This window comes from Netta rufina (assembly GCF_964035555.1).
Source record: "Netta rufina genome assembly, chromosome: 13".
Classification (NCBI taxonomy): Eukaryota; Metazoa; Chordata; class Aves; order Anseriformes; family Anatidae; genus Netta; species Netta rufina.
In genome coordinates, this window is record NC_140136.1 from 12,397,398 (window position 1) to 12,415,010 (window position 17,613).

At 61.4% G+C, this 17,613-nt stretch overlaps 4 protein-coding genes across 4 annotated transcripts in view; 2 read left to right on the plus strand and 2 right to left on the minus strand.

Moving 5' to 3' along the window:
* Positions 1-709, minus strand: part of ATP6V0D1 (ATPase H+ transporting V0 subunit d1) — a 33,081-nt gene extending 32,372 nt beyond the window's left edge. Inside the window, exon 1 of the mRNA XM_084294788.1 lies at positions 534-709. Within this exon, the coding sequence (XP_084150914.1) occupies positions 534-666 (133 nt within the window). The 5' untranslated portion in view covers positions 667-709. The remainder of the gene's footprint in view (positions 1-533) is intronic.
* A 1,393-nt stretch (positions 710-2,102) lies between these two features.
* On the minus strand, positions 2,103-3,451 carry AGRP (agouti related neuropeptide; the record flags this gene model as incomplete). Its single annotated transcript, XM_084294723.1, has 3 exons — positions 2,103-2,294; positions 3,077-3,171; positions 3,277-3,451. 3 exons carry the CDS (start codon positions 3,449-3,451, stop codon positions 2,103-2,105), a joined length of 462 nt encoding a protein of 153 aa, XP_084150849.1.
* A 2,500-nt stretch (positions 3,452-5,951) lies between these two features.
* LOC311214113 (SNF-related serine/threonine-protein kinase-like) lies at positions 5,952-12,113 on the plus strand. The gene is made up of 6 exons (XM_084294557.1): positions 5,952-5,997; positions 7,709-8,311; positions 9,982-10,123; positions 10,294-10,506; positions 10,632-10,769; positions 10,847-12,113. The coding sequence occupies exons 2-6, from the start codon at positions 7,741-7,743 to the stop codon at positions 11,613-11,615; spliced, it is 1,833 nt and encodes a 610-aa protein (XP_084150683.1). The 5' UTR covers positions 5,952-5,997; positions 7,709-7,740; the 3' UTR covers positions 11,616-12,113.
* Positions 12,114-13,195: 1,082 nt separating this feature from the next.
* On the plus strand, positions 13,196-17,020 carry SETD6 (SET domain containing 6, protein lysine methyltransferase). Its single transcript, XM_084294715.1, has 8 exons — positions 13,196-13,292; positions 13,377-13,521; positions 13,751-13,892; positions 14,180-14,374; positions 14,558-14,681; positions 15,119-15,299; positions 15,506-15,648; positions 16,480-17,020. Exons 1-8 carry the CDS (start codon positions 13,218-13,220, stop codon positions 16,786-16,788), a joined length of 1,314 nt encoding a protein of 437 aa, XP_084150841.1. The 5' UTR covers positions 13,196-13,217; the 3' UTR covers positions 16,789-17,020.
* The last annotated feature ends 593 nt before the right edge of the window (positions 17,021-17,613 follow it).

A 17,613-nucleotide genomic window follows, 5' to 3' on the forward strand; every position in this document is an offset into this window, starting at 1 on the left:
GCTGCGTCCTCGATGACTCGATGATCTCGAGGTCTCTTCCAACCTCGACAATTCCACGATTCTGTCCAGGGCTGGAGCCCCCAGCACGAGGAGGACGTGGGGCTGTGGGAGCAGGTCCAGAGCAGGGACTCGAAGGTGACCAAGGGGCTGGAGCAGCCCTGCCGTGAGGGAAGGCTGAGGGAGGTGGGGGTGTTCACCCTGGGGAAGAGCAGGCTGTGGGGACACCTCACGGAGAGCTTATAAAAGGGCTGCAGAGGGACAATTTGCTTGGGTAGATGACGAGAGGACGAGGGGGAGCGGGCTTGGGCTGAAAGAGGGGAGATTTAGGTCGGATATGAGGAGGAAATCCTTCGCTCTGAGGGCGGGGGGAGGCCCTGCAGCGGGTCACCCAGAGAGGCTGGGGGTGCTGAAGGCAAGGTTAGACGAGGCTTTGGGCACAAAAAAACTTAAAAACATACATATAAAAACGTCATAAACACATAAATAAGCAAACACACAACAAGGACCCGACCCCCCCCCCCCCAATAGCTCACCCTCCAGGCTCTCGCACTGCACCAGGTTCACGTAGTCGCCGTGCCGCAGCACGCCCGCCTTGAAGCCTCGCACCAGCCCCTCTAGGTAGCCGTTGTCCACGTTGAAGTGGAGCTCGGGGCAACACGACATCATGGCGGCAGCGCCTCCTTTCCTCTCTTCGCCTTCCTTTCCCTTCCCTTCCCTTCCCTCCCCTTCCCCTTCCCCCGGCCGCTCGCCTGACGCCGGCCGCAGCCCCGCCCGCTTCACCGGCCCGGCGGGCCCTGCGCGGGAGGGAGGGGTTGGCGCGGAGGGGAGGGGATTGGGGGGGTTTGGGGGAGGTTTGGGGGGAATTTTGAAAAGGAGAGGGAGGGAGGGGGTTAGGGGAGGATGGGGGAGGCTGAGGGGGAGTCAGGGAGGAGGCTGAAAGGGTTTTAGGGGGAGTTTTAAGAGGAGACTCAGGGGGTCTGAGGGGGATCATGAGGGGATCGTGAGGGGGTCTTAGGAGGACGCTGAGGGGGAGTCACAGAGGAGCCTGAGGGGGTCTTAGGGGGGGTATTAAGGGGACAACTGAGGGGAATTGGAGTCGTAGAGGGGAAACTGAGGGGTAATTGGAGTCTTAGAGGGGAGTCTGGGGGGATTCTGAGGGGATCTTGGGGGGAGTCCTAATTGAGAGGCTGAGGGGTCAGAGGGAGTCTTAAAGGGGATCCTGAGGGGACCCTGGGGGAGGCTGAGGGGGGTCACAGAGGAGACTGAGGGGGTCTTAGGGGGAGTATTAAAGGGACACTGAGGGGAATTGGAGTCTTAGAGGGGAGTCTGAGGGGATTCTGAGTAGATCTTAGGGGGAGTCCTAAGGGAGAGACTGAGGGGGGTCAGAGAGAGTCTTAGGGGAGGGTCTGAGGGGAGTCTGGGGGGATTCTGAAGGGGTCTGAGGGGGAGGCTGAGGGGACTCTGAGAGGAGTCTGGGGGAGACTGAGGCTGATGGGGAGTCAGAGAGGAGCCTGAGGGGGTCTTAGGGGCAGTATTAAGGGGAGACTGAGGGGTAATTGGAGTCTTAGAGGGGAGTCTGGGGGGATTCTGAGGGGGATTCTGAGAGGAGTCTGAGGGAGAGTCTGACAGGAGTCAGGGAGAGCCTGAGGACAGTCTGAGGGAAGCCTGAAGGGACCCAGGGGGAAGCCTGAGGCACCCTGTGGGGAATCTGAGGGGATCCTCAGCCCCCCACCCCAGTACAGCCCCACACATCACACCGGAGCCCCCCCTGTGGGGAGGCATTTCCCATCGGGAAGTGTTTCTGTGCAATGCCGGTGGCTGAGCGCAGGCACAGGTCACCCAGAGGGGCCACGAGGTCTCCATCATCAGAGGTCTCCAAATCCACCCAGGCTTGGCGCTGGGTGGCCCTGCTGGAGCAGGGTGGCACTGGGTGACACCAGGAGGTCCCTGCCCACCCCAGTCACCCTGAGCAGGACACCAGCCCCAGTCTCGCTCAGTGATGGGTTTGCTATCGGCTGCTTTATTGGAGCTGCGGAGGAAGAGGCTCGTGGGGAGAGGCCCATAGTGGCCCCGAGGGGCGAGGAGCGGGCAGCCCGGCGGCACTAGTTCTTGCCACAGGGGAAATTGGTGCTGATCTTCCTGCAGTAGCAGAAAGCGTTGAAGAAGCGGCAGTAGCAGGTGGCGCAGGGGTCGCAGCAGGGGATCTGGTGGCCCAGGCAGGACTCCAGGAGGCGGACGCAGCGGCGGGGAGAGCGCTCTTCTCGGCCCGGAGCCTGCAGGGCTGTGGATGACGCCTGCCAGAGAGACGAGGAGGGAGAGGGTTTGTGGTCTGCTGGCTGGTGAGGAAGAATCATTTTGGAGAGAGCCAGGAGCCCAAGGCAGCTCCATCTCAAACAAAATAAGGCTTGCCAAAACCAGAGATATCCAAGAGAAGACACTCGGGGCTTTGTGCTGAACCCTTTTTTCACTTCAGCGGTTGATCCATGACCCCCTTGAGTCGGGTGTAGCAGGAGCAGGTCCTGCTTGGACCCTCCAAGGGGAAGGACGGGTCCGTGTTTTGCTCTAAAAGGACCTGACGGTCCTCAACAGTGGATTCCCTGCTCCCATTCCCTCTGGCTGGAGGTGTCCTCACAGTCCCCGCTGATTTTTACTGAACAATTGGTCTGGCTTGAGACATTTCAGAAGAGGATGTTTCACGCCCATTTTTCATTACGGAAACGCGTGGTGGGAAGTTTCAGTTCCCACACTTTCTTAGGAAATTAGGCCGGGAAACCTCGCCTGCCTCCAGAACTTCCTCCAGCCGCTTCCCCTCCCAGCCCCTGCAGCAGTGTCCCTGGAAGGCTGACCCCAAAGGAACAGCTTTCCCAGCCCCGTGATGTCCGGCTTCCCAAATCCCAGCATGTCCACGCTCCTCAGCGGACAGCGAAGGGATGCTCCCTTCCCAGACCATGTTTAGGGTTTGCTCCAAACCACCCCGACCACTAGGGCGTGGAGAAGCCCGGTGTGACTCAAAGCAGCCCTGGTCCTTTTTTATTTTTTATTTTTTTAAGGGAAACACAAGGTCACGGAGCAGTACCTGCGGTTCCAGCACACTGCTTTTCTGCAGGAGGTCACCATCAGCTTCTTGGACCTCCAGGGCCATCTGATCAAACTCCGTCCTGGGAAGAGCTCCTGCAAAACAGAGAGAGGCTGGACACTGGCACTGCAGGGGGGGCTCCCCGCTTGCATTTTGGGAGCCCGGGCGTGCCAGCAAGGGTCGGGGAGCGCAGGACTCACCTGCAGGCTCCACCACCACCTCCTTGACTTTCCGCAGCAGGCTGGGGTAGCGGGCTCTGTCTGCCCCGTACAGCCCGGTGCTCATCTTCTGCAGGTGGCCGTGGCTGAGGTCCGAGGTGAGGATGGCCTGGATGCCCTGCAGCAGCCCGTAGCACAGCAGCAGCACGTTCAGCATGGTCCTGGGGTGACCTGCATGGGGGGGACAGGGCCAGCGTAAGCCTGGTCCCCACCGCCACCGCCCAGGTAACTGAGGGACACGGTGCTGGCCAAGGGTGCTGGCCAAAGGTGCCCCTATGGGTGGCACCCGAGTTCAACAGCAAGAAGAAGAGGGAAAGCTGTGAGGTCTGATGCTCTGCCCCCACCACCAGACTTCAGATGGGAGCGTTGAAAGCAATCCAAAGCTGGTTCTGCCTCCCGGAGATGGGACTCCAGCTGTTTGTGGAGGCTCAGGGTCTCCCTGCCCATCTCCCACACCACCCCGAGGCCACACGTGCCCGCCTGCCAGTGCACAGGCTGCGGCCAAAACGAGTCCCACGAAGCTCTTGATAACACTTAGGCTCACAGAGCATGGAAACGCCGCTGGTTTTAAAGGCCAGAAGCTGATCCTTCCAGCCCGGGCTGCATCTGGGCTTCATCACATCGCTGGGGGGCTCTCCAGGTGCCAGCCCTCGAGCTGTGGTTCGTGCCCAACCTTAGGGACAGGTTTGCAACGCTCCGGGCAGGAGCTTGGTGCACGGACAGGAGCAACTTGGTGTGGCTGCAGCCTCCTGCACTGCACATGGCGTTGCACCCAGGGCCGCGGTGATGGAAACGTCCCCAAAGGCCCTGGGACTCCAGGGTCTGGATGTCACTGCAGAGTCCCTTTCGGGCACCTCCGAGCCATGCGGTTACCCCAATAACCCACAGAGGCTCATCGGGACGGCTGCTGAGCACCGAGTGTTTGGGTGCAGCCTCCTTTGCCCGGCCAAGCTGCCTGGAGCTCGGTTGCCATCATCTGATGTCCCCAGGTGGGACCAGCCCGTGGTTTCCCCCTGCCCCCTGCAGGGCTCCCTGCCCGTGGGGGAATCCAGATTTTCCTCTCCCAATGCAGGACAGGGCTGCGAGCTTCAGCAGCCTGAAAACCACGCGGGGAGCCAAAAAAAGGGACCCAGGAGTGGTGACCCTGTCCCATGCAGGCAGCCCAGACCCATGACACCCAGCTCCTGCTCCTTCAGTTGGGCCAAAAAGCCACTCAGGGGGCTCCAGCCTGGCAGCCCGGACCCACAGACCCCTCCTCACCCCATAAAACCACCCCACGCTGTGCCACGGGACCCCTACAGCCCAGCCCCATTCCCCAGACCCTTCCCCGGGGCAGAACCCCACCGACCTCCTCCGGGCACAGAGGGGCTCCGGGCGCGCTGCTCCGCCGGGCTCGCTCTCCGCCTCGACGCCGTCCCCACATGCTTACGGGAATTTATATCGGCTCCCTGCTAATTAAGTGCCGCGGCCGCGTCACTCCGCTAACCAGCGGGGATGTGGGCTGCTCTGGAAACGGGGCTTCGGCTGGCCGGGGAGGCGGGCGGTGCGTGGGAGGGGGGGCTCCTGCGTGGGGCTACGGCGAGGAGCTCAGCCCCACCTGCCCCAAAATCCAGGGGTGGCCACCCAGGGGTGCGAGGTCCCAGCTGCCCCGTGCCAGAGGAGCCTCCGGTTGTGCCCGGCCTCGCTCCATCATCCCTCGCCGTGCTTTGGAGAAGGGATCAAACATCAGCGCTGCTCTCCCGAGGCACCCAGAGCTCTCTGCTGCTTTTTGAGGGTCAAATTGCCCGTCCCTAGCTCCTGGCATGAACCCAACCACGGCTCAGAGCCCATTTGCAGCCTCCGCTCCCCGTCTGCAGGGCCTCGGGGCTCCCATCTGTGCCAGCAGCACCTCTCCTTCCTCGATCCCTTCCACAACCTGTGGCATCTCCGAGCTCCCTGCACACCCAGGGCTGCTCTCCGCCACGGTGAGGACGACCAGCAGCAGCCTCCAGCCCTGATGGCATCTTCCACAGCCCCATCGTGGCTCCTCGAGCCTCTGGGTGCCGGGACATTCAAGCACTGCTCCCAAACCCAAAGCTGCAGTGAAGCCTGGCGTGAGCTGGGCACGCTTGGAGGCAGCACCTCTGCCCCTGGGCAGCCTCTCACCCCGCTGGGATGTCCCCAGCCGCACTGTGGGGTCCCCCACACCCCACACACAGGGTGCAGGCCCCCCGTGCCCCTTCCCACTCCTGGTGGGCACCGAGTGCCCCCTGCCCCTACACCCCAGCGGGGTCTGGCTCCCAGGGGAGGGAGCAGCGAGCGGTGACGCCAACCCCGAGCGGGCTCAGCCTGGCTCATTAGGGTCCCGCTCATTAATGCCCGGCTCGTTAGGGTCTGGCTCATTAGGGCCGCGCTCGGAGGGCTTCTGGGAAGGCATTAGCGGAGCGGCGCTGAGAGCTTTTTCATCTGCCGGAGCTTTTTTTAGCCCCCCGGCCCCTAATTAGCTAAACGAGCCGCTTCCAGGAACGGCCCCGGGCTCCGGGTCCCCCCCCCGCAGGACCCCCGCATCCCAACCCCCCCCCCCCGTGCTGGGTGCGCTGAGCTGCGCCCGGCCTCAGCTCGGGGCCGGGGCCCTTTAAGGCGCGCCCCCGCGCCGCGTGACGTCAGCGGGGCGGGCGCGCCGCCGGGACGCAGCAGCCCCGCGGCCCCGAGCTCCGGCGGGCGGTGAGAGGCGGGGGGGGCAATGGGAAGGGGGTTTGGGGGTGCACTGGGGTCTGGGAGGGGGGTTTTGGGGTGCGAAAGGGTCTGGGAGGGGGGTTTTGGGGTGCGCAGGAGGCTCAGAGTGGGGTTTTGGGGTCTGCAGGGGTCTCGGAGTGGGGTTTTGGGGTGCAAAAGGGGCTGGGAGGGGGGTTTTGGGGTGCATTGGGGTCTCGGAGTGGGGTTTTGGGGTGCAAAAGGGTCTGGGAGTGGGATGTTAGGATGCACAGGGGGCTGGGACTGAGGTTTTGGGGTGCACAGGGGGCTGGAAGTGAGGTTTTGGGGTGTGCAGGGGTCTGGGAGTGGGGTTTTGGGGTGCACTGGGGTCTCGGAGTGGGGTTTTGGGGTGTTGGAGAGCTGGGAGTGAGGTTTTGGGGTGCTCACGGAGCTGGGAGTGGGGTGCTGGGATGTGCAGGGGTCTCAGAGTGGGGTTTTGGGGTGCACATTGGGCTAGGTGTAGGGTGTTAGGGTGCCTAGGGGACTGGGAGTGGGGTTTTGGGGTGCACAGGGGGCTGGGAATGAGGTTTTGGGGTGTTGGAGAGCTGGGAGTGAGGTTTTGGGGTGCTCATAGAGCTGGGAGTGGGGTGCTGGGGTGCACAGGGGTCTCAGTTGGGTTGTGGGGTGCACAAGGGTCTGGGTGTAGGGTGTTGGGGTATGCAGGGGGCAAGGAGTGGAGTGCTGGGAGTGGGGTTTTGGGGTGCACAAGGGTCTGGGAGTGGGGTGTTAGGGTGCACAGGAATCTGGGAATGAGATCTTGGGGTGCATAGGGATCTGGCAGTGGGGTTTTGGGGTGCTCAGGGGGCTGGGAGTGGGGTGCTGAGTGCTATGAGTGAAGATTTGGGGTGTGCAGGGAGTTGGGAGTGGGGTGCTGGGGTGCACTGTGGCCACAGGGTGGGGGTTTTGGGGTGCACAAGGGTGTGGATGTGGGGTGTTAGGGTGTACAGGGTCTGGCAGTGAGGTTTTGGGGTACCCAGGGAGCTGGGAGTGGGATGTTGAAGTGTGCAGGGGGCTGGGGGAGTGTTGGGGGCCTGGGAGTGGGGTTTTGGGGTGTGCATGGGGCTGGGGGGGTAGAGGTTGTGGAGTATTGGGGTGCTGAGGGCTGGAAGTAGGGTTTTGGGGTGTGCAGAAGACTGGGGATTGGGGTGCCCAGGGTTTTGGGGTGCTGGGAGGGCTGGAGGTTGGGGTGCTGGGGACCAGGGGATATTGGGGTGCCCAGGTTAGTGGGATACTGGAGGTTGGGATATTGGGGTGCTGAGGAATGGGGAGGTTGGTGTGTTGGGAATGGAAATTGGTGGTATTGGGGTGACTGGAGGTTGGGGTATTGGGGTGCCCAAGGGGATGGAGACCAGGGGGATATTGGTGTGCCCAGGGTTGTGGGGTTACTGGGATGCCCAGGGGACTGGGGTGCTGCGGGTTGGGGAGTGTTGGGGTGCCTGGGGTCATGGGGTAATGAGGCCTGGAATTTGGGGTTTCAGGGTGCTGGGGATGTGGAGATTGGGGTGCTCAAAGGGAAGGGGGTTATTGGGGTACTGGGAGACCGGAGTTGGGCTCCTTGTGGTGCCTGGGGTGCTGTGGGCCAGACTACGGGGGTGCAACACCATCAGTGCCGGGTCTCCACCGACCCCAAAGTCAGAGGGGGTGCCCGGTCCGCTCAGCACCCCCCCCCGTGGCCCTACAGCGCCCCATGCCTGTTTTTTGCCTGACGCCGCCATGGCCGAGGGGAAGATCGCGGGGCTGTACGACCTGGAGCGCACGCTGGGCAAGGGGCACTTCGCGGTGGTGAAGCTGGCGCGCCACGTCTTCACCGGGCAGCGCGTGGCCGTCAAGGTGATCGACAAGAGCAAGCTGGCGGGCGAGGCGGCGGGGCAGCTGCTGCAGGAGGTGCGCTGCATGAAGCTGGTGCAGCACCCCAACGTGGTGCGCCTCTACGAGGTGATCGACACCCACTCCAAGCTCTACCTCATCCTGGAGCTGGGCGACGGCGGCGACATGTTCGACCACATCATGCGGCACGAGGGCGGGCTGGCCGAGGGCCGCGCCAAGCACTACTTCGCCCAGATCGTCCACGCCATCTCCTACTGCCACAAGCTGCACGTGGTGCACCGCGACCTCAAGCCCGAGAACGTCGTCTTCTTCCAGGAGCAAGGGGTGGTCAAGCTCACGGACTTTGGCTTCAGCAACCGCTTCCAGCCCGGCAAGATGCTCACCACCAGCTGCGGCTCGCTGGCATACTCGGCGCCGGAGATCCTGCTGGGGGATGAGTACGACGCGCCGGCCGTGGGTAAGGGCGCAGCGAGCGGGTGATGCCCACCCCGAGCTCGTGCCTCCCTTGTGTGTGTGCTCGTTGCCCTGCCAGGATGTGGTGTACGGGTGTGAACGGGCTCGCTCTGCTTGTGCTCCCCCTTCCCGTGGTGTTTTGGGCATCCTCGGGGGACAAATCCTGCACTGGGTGCTCGGCCACAGCGGGAGGCTGAGCGAGGCTGACCCGGTGCAGCTCCAAGCCGGAGGCAATTCAGTGCCGGAAGGAAACCTGCTCGGGATGCTGCTGCCTGCAGCTCGGAAAGTTTCCTCTGCTTGGCCCCCGCCCTGCTGGAGCTTCCTGCCGGGGTTCGGGGCCCGTCCCGGGGCGCGGGGAGGCCCCACGGGGACAGCGGGGACGTGGGAGGAGAGGCAGGGCCGGGAGCAGCGCCAGCTCCGCTGGAATTTGGGGCAGGAGGATTGAGCAAAACAAAGCGCTGGAGCTCTTAAAGGCAACGGCCCGGTTTCAGCACGGAGGGGGAAGGATCCTAAAGCGGGAGCTGGCAGGGCTCAGAGGGGCGATGGAAGCACGAATGCCTAGCTCTGCAAAAGCAAATCAAGCGAGAAAGCCGGCGCAGATGAGAAATGTAAAAATGCGGGCACTTAAGGAGCTGAAGGTATTAGCAGAGAGCCCCGGGCCTGTGCTCAGCATCCTAAAAATAAAACGGTTCTGCAATAGCAAGAAAATCAGTCTCCGAGCTGCCACGGGGGGCGGGAGCGCTGCACGGGCGCGTTCCTGCCGCGGGTCCGTGTGGCAGTCACAGGGAGGCACGTGAAGATGACTGCTGCGGCTGGCGGCGGGGCTGGCCCTGGCCCTGTCCCCAGAGGAGGGCAGCGAGCCCGTTTGGGCCGGTGCCCACACAGCTGGGAGAGAACAGCTCGGGGCTGCTGCAGCCTGTAGGGCAGCAGGGAGCTGTGGTGACAGTGCCACCCCGCTTTGGGGACCCCCTCCAGAGGGGTTTGTGTAGCTGTGGGCTGTGGGTGCGTGCTGGAGCGCTGTCCCTAGGGGTCCCGGATGGATTATGGGCACCCAGTGCTTGGGCAGGTGGCCCACAGGTGGCTCTGGGTGACAGGGACGAGGCCGTGGTGCTGTGATGTGTCCTAAAGGGTGCTGATCCCTGCCGTGGCTGGATCCTGCCACCACCAGCCGGAGCCTTCCCGCTGGGTGTGCTCGGACCAAGACCCCAGGTGGTGGTCTCAGGGCTGCCCGGAGCTGTTGGGGTCACGCAGCCCCTGGTCCCACCTGTCCCCGCTGTCTTTGGGGTGTCCCCTCCAGCACATCCCAGTGCTGGGATCCAGCTGGGACCTGTGTAAGGGCATGGCTGAGCTGGGCTGAGTGCAGGTGATGAAAAACAGGGATGAGGAGGTGACAGAGCAGGTGGCCTTCACGCCCTGACCACCACCTCTTCTGTGAAGTCCCTGGGGACCTGCTTGGATATGGGATAGGCAAGATCCTTCCCCGTGTTGGTGGTGCCTGCTATGGGGCAGGACCTGGAGCAGCACCCCAAGGGACCTGCACGCTGCTGGAACCTGCTGGGGGGTACCTGGGCTCTCCTTGGGGGTCCTCAGCGATGCTGGGGGACATCAGCCTGGCCACGGCGGTCACGCTGGCTCGGGTTGCTGAACCTCCTCCTCCTCCTCTTCCTCTTGCAGACATCTGGAGCCTGGGCGTCATCCTCTACATGCTGGTGTGCGGGCAGCCGCCCTTCCAGGAGGCCAACGACAGCGAGACGCTCACCATGATCATGGACTGCCGCTACACCGTGCCCCCGCACGTCTCGGCACAGTGCTCCGAGTAGGCACCTCTCCCCGCTCTGTAACCCCGGGGCAGCTGTCCCCATCCCCGTGGGTGTCCCCGCGAGTGTCCCCGTCCCCGTGGGTGCCCCAGGATCGGGTTGGGGATGGGGGAAAGCTCCCGGCTGTGCACTGATGGAGGTTCCTGGTGTTGCTCCCTTCCCCGGGCAGCCTCATCTCCAGGATGCTGCAGCGGGACCCCCGGCAGCGAGCCTCCCTGGAGCAGATCGAGGGCCACGCGTGGCTGCAGGGGGTGGACCCGTCCCCCGCCAGCCGCTCCCTGCTGCCCCTCACCTCGCACAAGCGCGTGTCCCGGGAGGAGCACGAGATCATCATCCAGGCCATGACGTGCGGGCACATTGCCGACCGGGACACCATCCAGGAGTGAGTGTGGGGCACCTCTGCGGCCGGGACAAAGCGTTGGGAAAGAGGTTGGAGACCCCCAGGGTCGCCCCTGGGAGTGCCGCATCCCTCAGGCACTGATGCTCGGCCCTCCCTGTGTCGTGCAGGGCACTGGAGGCCGACCGCTACAACCACATCACGGCCACCTACTTCTTGCTGGCGGAGAGGATGCTGCGGGAGAAGCAGGAGGAGCAGGGCCGCCGCCGGAGCCTCCTCTACGACCTGGCCAAGCAGGTGCAGAGCAGGTGAGCCCCCGCCGCCTCCCCGTCTCCCCCCCAGCCCCACGCTGGGCGCTGACTCCTCCGCTCCTCTCCGCTCTCAGGACCGACCTCTCGGACACGTTCAGCCCCGTGGATGGCAGCAGTGGCCTTCAGCCCTTCGCGGAGGCGCCCGGCAGCCCCCAGCCACCCTCCCTGTCCTCCTGTGGGGACAGCGGTGACAGCGGCCGCGGCCTCCGCCAGCCCCCCCGGGTGCTGCTGAAGGCCCCCGCCATCGACACCGCCATCACCAAGAGCGCCCCGGCCCTGCAGCAGATCTGTGAAGAGGAGGAGGAAGAGGAGGAGGAGGAGGGCAGGCCCGCCGTGATGGAGAGGAAGAGCAGCTCGCTGAACCAGGAGCAGATGCGAGATTTCCTCCGTGCTGGGGCCCGCCGGCTGTCGTGCCGCGGGGAGGTGCCAGGCTGGGGGGCCGAGCCGGGGGGCTGGGGCGGGCGCCCGGGTGTCATCGGAGGCGGGCGAGGAGCCCCGGGGCCCCTGGAGCCCCCCAAGGGGAGGGAGGAGGACGTGGGGAGCCCCCAGGAAAGGGGGCCCGTCCTGCCGCCATCCCCAGACCCCACGGACAAATGCCAGGGGGCCCTCAGCAGCCCCCACATCCAGGCCCGGCGGGCGGTGGAGAGCTCGGGCCCGGGGGGCACCGAGGCGGGCGCGGAGAACGTGATAAAGCTGGACCCGGGGAAGGGCAAGAGCGGCAGCCTGCGGGACCGGCTCCTGCAGTTCCCTCTGTGTGAGAAAGCCCTGGCCTTCAGGATCCGGCCCAGCTCCAAGGAGAGCCTCCTGTCCCTGGGGCAGTTCAACTGCTGCCACGTCATTTAGCCCCGGGCAGGGGCTGTGTGCGTCCCCCCGCAGCCCCCCGGTGCTGCTGCACTGCTTCCACCCCGCTCGCCCCCATATCACCCCCATCGGCCACCTCCCTGCCGCGGGGCCGGCTGGGCACATGGAGGAGGGGGGGAGCTGGGCTGGGGTCCCTGCCCTCCCCGCTGTCCCCAGCACCCCGTGCTCAGGGATGGGTGGACAACGACATTTTTTTAACTACTAGAAAGAGTTTTTTTAAATAGTCTATTTTAATGTAATTAAATAAAGATGGCTATATTCCCCCCCCCCCAGAGCCTGAGCAACCCTGGGACTGTAGCCCCAGGGCCAGGCTGTCCTGCCTGCCCCCCCAGCCTGTCCCCCCCTCACCCCAGATGCGCTTCCTATTTATTACCTCTTTGTTTTCTTGCTGGCAAGAAATGAATGACGAGGGAGGCGGGCGCCCGGCCCGCTGCGCACTGAAGGGATGGGAGCCGCTGGGAAGCAAAGTTCATCGGTCCAATAAACCACGCTTCGGGTTTGATGCGGTTGCCTCTTCTTTCTGGGGTGGGGGTCTTATAGGAAGAGGAGGAGGTTACGGTGCGGGTTGGGTGGTGGATGGACAGACAGACAGGCAAAGCAGACCCCGGGTTGGGTGGTGGATGGACAGACAGACAGGCAAAGCAGACCCCGTGCGGGTTGGGTGGTGGATGGACAGACAGACAGGCAAAGCAGACCCCGTGTACATAGGAAAAGAGGCAGGAGAGGGTGCCTGGGGCAGGCTGCAGCCACCCCAGCCCTCGGGCTCCCCTTGCTCACACCTAAAGGATAAAGCTTTCGCCTGAACAGGGGCTTGAACCCTGGACCCTCAGATTAAAAGTCTGATGCTCTCCCAACTGAGCTATCCAGGCTCATGTTTGGGATTTTGGGTGATGCTCAGAACAGCCCCGTGAGCCCCCCCTGTCCCTGTGCCACCAGGGGGATGAGGTGGGGACTCGCTGCTCCCACCAGGCTGCCCCCAGAGCCCCTCTCCCTGCCCCTGTCCCGGGACACCGCGGGATGCCTGAGGGCAGCCGTGGGACCCCTGAGGGAGACGGGGTGAGCACAACCCAAGGCGCTGTGCTCGCCCAGCGGTCAGTGCTCTGCGCTGTGGCCGCAGCGACCTCGGTTCGACTCCGAGTCCCAGCAATGGTTTTGCAGAGACCCAAAGCAGCACCCACGTCCCACATTGTCCATTTTGCTCTCTGAAATGTTCCTCTGTATGCCCACAGCTGTGCGCTGGGCTGGACATAGGTGGACATGGGCACCTCGGGGAGCACAGGGAAGGGGCGTGAGGTGCTGGAGAGCCCAAAGCCTCCCTGCTTTTAGGGAGAGGAGGCGCTGAGGGGAGGCACTGAGGGGAAGCCATGAGGGGAGCCCGGCGCCATGGCCGCGCGCTCCGTTTTTGCCTCACGCTTCTCGTCGAGCCGCCCTCATTAAGCAGCTAATTGCCTCCCTGAGGAGATTTGAAGGGAGGATTTGAAGAGAGAAAAAGGAGGGGGGCGCTGTGAGGAGGCGGCGCTCCCTCCCCGCCGCCCTTTCGGGCCCTCGGCAGCCACCGTCGCGGGGCCGTGAGGCGGCAGCGAGATGGCGGCGGGCGGCGACCCCGCGGCGGCTTTCGTGGCGTGGTGCGGGGCGGCCGGCGTGAGGCTGAGCCCCAAGGTGCGGCCTGAGGGGACCGGGAGGGGGACATTGGGGGTGTCGGGGGTGTCCCCTGCCCTGCTGACGGGTCTCCTCTCGCCGCAGGTGCGCCTGAGCCGGCAGGGCACGGTGTCGGGCTACGGGCTGGTGGCAGGCGAGGAGCTGGCGGCGGGGGAGCTGCTGGTGGCCGTGCCGCGCCCCGCGCTGCTCTCCCAGCACACCTGCGGCATCCGCGGGCTGCTGAGGGACGGTGAGCACTGGGGAGGGGCCCAAAGTGTCCCCAGAGTCTCCCTAAAGTGTCCCCAAGGTGTCCCCAGAGTGGCCCCGGGGTGTCCCCAGGGTGCTGGTCCTGCCCGCAGGATGAGTCTGTCCCCCCCCCCCCGGTTCTAAGCAGGCTCCCGGGGGGCTTGTGGGCAGAGCGAATGGATGAAATCTGCCTTTAACCTGCTTTATTTTCTCTGTCATCGCTCTGTGCATAGCTCAGGACGCTCTGCAGAGCCAGTCCGGGTGGGTGCCGCTCCTGCTGGCCCTGCTCTACGAGTACACGGCCAGCAGCTCCCCGTGGAGGCCCTATTTTGCTCTCTGGGAGGACTTCAGGAGCTTGGATCACCCCATGTTCTGGTAAGGGGGCACAGGGGGATGTGGGGTGGCCCCTTGGGACAGGGCAGTGATGGGGATTCGGCCCCACAGCCTTAGGGGTGGAGGTGGTGCTGCTGGGAGACTCCATCTCCACTCATTTAGCCCTGTGCCAGGAGCCTGAGGGATGCTCCAGACCCTACCTGTAACAGCAATCAAAAATCCAGAGAGCAGGGGGAAGCTTAATTCCCTTTCCTTTATCAATTCCCTTTCCTTTAGGGGAAGGAGTTTACAGACCTTTCTTGCTGAAGCTGCTCTTTTCTTTGCACCAGGCCTGAAGAAGAAAGGAGCAGGCTGCTGCAGGGCACTGGCATCCCCGAAGCAGTAGACAAGGACCTGGCTAACATCCACCTGGAGTACAGCTCCATCGTCCTGCCCTTCATGCAGGCCCACCCCGACGTCTTTGACCCCAAGGTGCACACACTGGAGTTGTACAAGCAGCTGGTGGCATTTGTCATGGCTTACAGGTGAGGAGGGAGGGCTTTGTGCTGACAGAGAGGAGGCAAAAAGCAAATTGTAGGATGAGGGGATGGTGAAGGATCACAGGCTGCATTATTTAAAAGGTTGCAATTGCACAGGAGTGCAATGGTAAGCCAAATCCCTGTATTGCAAGATGTAAAATAGGCCTGTCTTCATGTCCCTTGTCTTAGTTTTCAGGAACCTTTGGACGAGGAAGATGAAGATGAGAAGGGACCCAATCCTCCCATGATGGTACCCGTAGCAGATATTTTGAATCACGTGGCCAACCACAACGCCAACCTGGAATATGCTCCTGTGAGTGGGAAGCTCTTGTACTGGGCCCCATCCCAGAGTTGAGGCCTTGTTCGTGCAAGGTTTGCTCACTGACTCCACAGCAGCACTACTCACCTGCCAGGGCAGCTCCCTCAGAAAGAAGAAGCTATTTTGCTTGACATAGGCAGCTGCTGCTTGCCTTGCCTTAGCCAGGAAAATCTTAGGGTCAGCTGAGCCTCTCTGAAGACACTTTTGCTGTAGGACAGGAGCTGAAGCTTGTTTTTCTCGTTGCCTGCTATTGTGCACACAAGGTAGCTTTTTCCCTAAGATTATAGGTAAGAGATTGCACATACCTGAATCACCTTCCTGGGAACGGCGCTGCTGAAGGAAAACCCAACACCCGTGCTCAAGAACCACCCCCTTCACAACTGGTAGGATTGCCACAGCTGCCTCTGAACCTCTCCCCTCTCTGCTTGCAGAAGTGTTTGCGCATGGTGACAACACGGCCCATCAGCAAAGGGCAAGAGATCTTCAACACCTACGGGCAGATGGCCAACTGGCAGCTCCTGCACATGTACGGCTTCGCGGAGCCCTATCCGGGCAACACCAACGACACGGCCGACATCCAGATGGTGACGGTGCGCAGGGCAGCGATGCAGCGTGAGTGGCACAGGGGGAAAGGGATGGAGCAGGGGTGGCTCCTGGTAAATAGTGATGTAATGAAACAGGGCTCGAGGATAAAGGGAAAATGAGGCTGTTCTGTAGCATTTCGAGAGCTGGGGCTGTGCCCTTTTCTGCCTCCTGTTTCCCCTTCCCCACCACTGCAAGGTGAGTTGGCTGTTGCAGCTCTGCCACGTTCCAAACAGGTGCCAAAAACGAAGCACAGCGGCAACTGGTCTCGGAGCAGTGGGACTTCTTGTGCCAGCTGGAGATGGTGGGGGAGGAAGGCGCCTTTGTGGTTGGCTGGGATGAGGTGCTGACAGAGGAAGAGCTGTCTGTGACCCTGAAGGTAAGCAACACTACACAGTTGCCAGGTGGAACAGCACGGACACTGCAGCTGCTTGAACAGCATGTGAAAGGGTGAAATGAAGGCAGACAAGCATGGGAAGGGATTTTGGTCCTAATATTTTGTGGGAAAGGAATTTGCAGGTGGCTTTGTGCTGTTTCACACATCCGTGAATTAGAAATAATGAGGAAATAAGCAGTAGAACCAAAACTTGAGCAAGGTTGAGATAAATTAACTTGGGTACAGTGTTGAAGATGAGCTTTGGGCAGTGGCTAATTGCTGGCTGGTTCGAGGCACGTGTCTGCGGGTCTCTAATCAATTTTATGACTGATTCAGGCACATGGACAGCACATGGGGCTACGGGGAAAGTATATGTAGTGGAGAAAGATAGCAATGACGGCCTTCTGTTCAAGAGCCATCAAGTGTCCATGTCTTTCATCTCTTCCATAGTCCTGTGTGGGAAGTGGTAGGGGTGTAGCTGCCCATCTGCCAGGCTTCCCATGGCTCTGTTACCGTCCTTCCCTGGAGCAGCCACCTGCCCTCAAGCAGCTCTGTAGGGTTGTTACCTTTGTAGGCAGCAGCTGAGGTTTCTGATTTGGAAGCTCTTTTAATCATGGAATCATAAAATGGCTTGGGTTGGAAGGGACCTTAAAGATGATCTAGTTCCAAGCCCCCTGCCATGTGCAGGGCTGCTGTCTGAGCTGGTTTTACTTGTACTGCAGCCAAGGAACAATTCACCTGCTCCCTGTGGCCCTAAGACTGCAGTTCTCTGGGGAGGAAAGCCTGACACACCCACGGTGCCACTGACCCGTCTCTTTGCCTGGGTCATTTCAGGTGCTGTGCATGTCAGAAGAAGAATTCAAGGAGTATAAGGAACAGGATGGCTGGGAAGATGACAGTGAGGAAGAGGAAAGCTCCACCCTTTCTAACGAAGCTCTCTCCAGACTTAAAGCCCCTTGCAAGAAACTCCTTTATGACAGTGTGCTGCTGACCCTGGAGTCCTACAGGTCAGACCTGAAAGCAGACCAGGACTTGCTAAAAAAGGAAGCTTATGAGAAACTGAGTCAAAGGGAGCAGCAAGCTTTGCATGTACGCTATGGACAGAAAAGGATCTTGCATCAGCTGCTAGAGCTGGTACGCTGAAAGCCTCACTGCCCCTGGAAGTGAACTGCCTGCAACTGTGCTCGTAGAGGGAAGGGCAGCCTTCAGCCTTCCCTTCTACAGCAGCGAGAATGGATGCCAAGATTGAATATGGACCCACTTGTTCCTCACGGTTTGTGGCTTTTCAGCTACCTCTACATAGATAAAAAAAAATCTTGCACAACAATAGCATTGTTGGGTGGCCTTATCTTTCAGGGAAAGCTCTGGAGCACAACTACTGTCTTTTTCTGAAGAACTTAAAATCCAGATCTGGTTGTTCAATGGTTGCTTAAGGGAGACAGACATACACCATCATAATAAAAAGTGAATTCCCTCATTCAGCATCCCAGGTTTAAAGCAAGAACTGCGCCTTGTCCAGGTGAACAGGGCAGAAAGAAAGCTAGCTGGTAGGTTCAGACTAGGGATGCTAACAAACAACTCTTCACACAATTTCTTAACACTAAGCATTTTACAAGTACGAGCCCATCTATCTCTGTTTTTTATGTATGGCAGAATGTTTCCTTTTACTTCTGTGAAAAGCACTCCTGTAAGGGCTTGAGAAGACCCCATGTAGGAGGGTCACAGGTCTGCAGCTGCTGTAGGTGAAGCATTTGATACCCGCACTCCAGCTGATGCGGTCCCTGAGCTCAGGCTCTGAGGGAACATTTCTTACCCAGTGCAGTCTACTTCAGCAGAGTGCAAAGCCCCAGCTAGAAGAGATCTTTGCTGCTGCTGTTACTGCAAACCGGCAAACCCCAGACTGTATCCCTGGGTATAAAGGTCAGCTACATCCCGAACTGCACTGCTGGGGCCAGGGTGCTTTAACAT

Bases quoted from the DNA above. Each gene is read 5' to 3' on its own strand.
- LOC311214113 (XM_084294557.1), top strand. From the start codon at position 7,741: ATGGCCGAGGGGAAGATCGCGGGGCTGTACGACCTGGAGCGCACGCTG. The intron at 10,507-10,631 runs GTGAGTGTGGGG...TGTGTCGTGCAG, and splicing joins GACCGGGACACCATCCAGGA to GGCACTGGAGGCCGACCGCT. The intron at 10,770-10,846 runs GTGAGCCCCCGC...CTCCGCTCTCAG, and splicing joins GCCAAGCAGGTGCAGAGCAG to GACCGACCTCTCGGACACGT.
- SETD6 (XM_084294715.1), top strand. From the start codon at position 13,218: ATGGCGGCGGGCGGCGACCCCGCGGCGGCTTTCGTGGCGTGGTGCGGG. The intron at 13,293-13,376 runs GTGCGGCCTGAG...CTCTCGCCGCAG, and splicing joins GCGTGAGGCTGAGCCCCAAG to GTGCGCCTGAGCCGGCAGGG. The intron at 14,375-14,557 runs GTGAGGAGGGAG...CCCTTGTCTTAG, and splicing joins GCATTTGTCATGGCTTACAG to TTTTCAGGAACCTTTGGACG.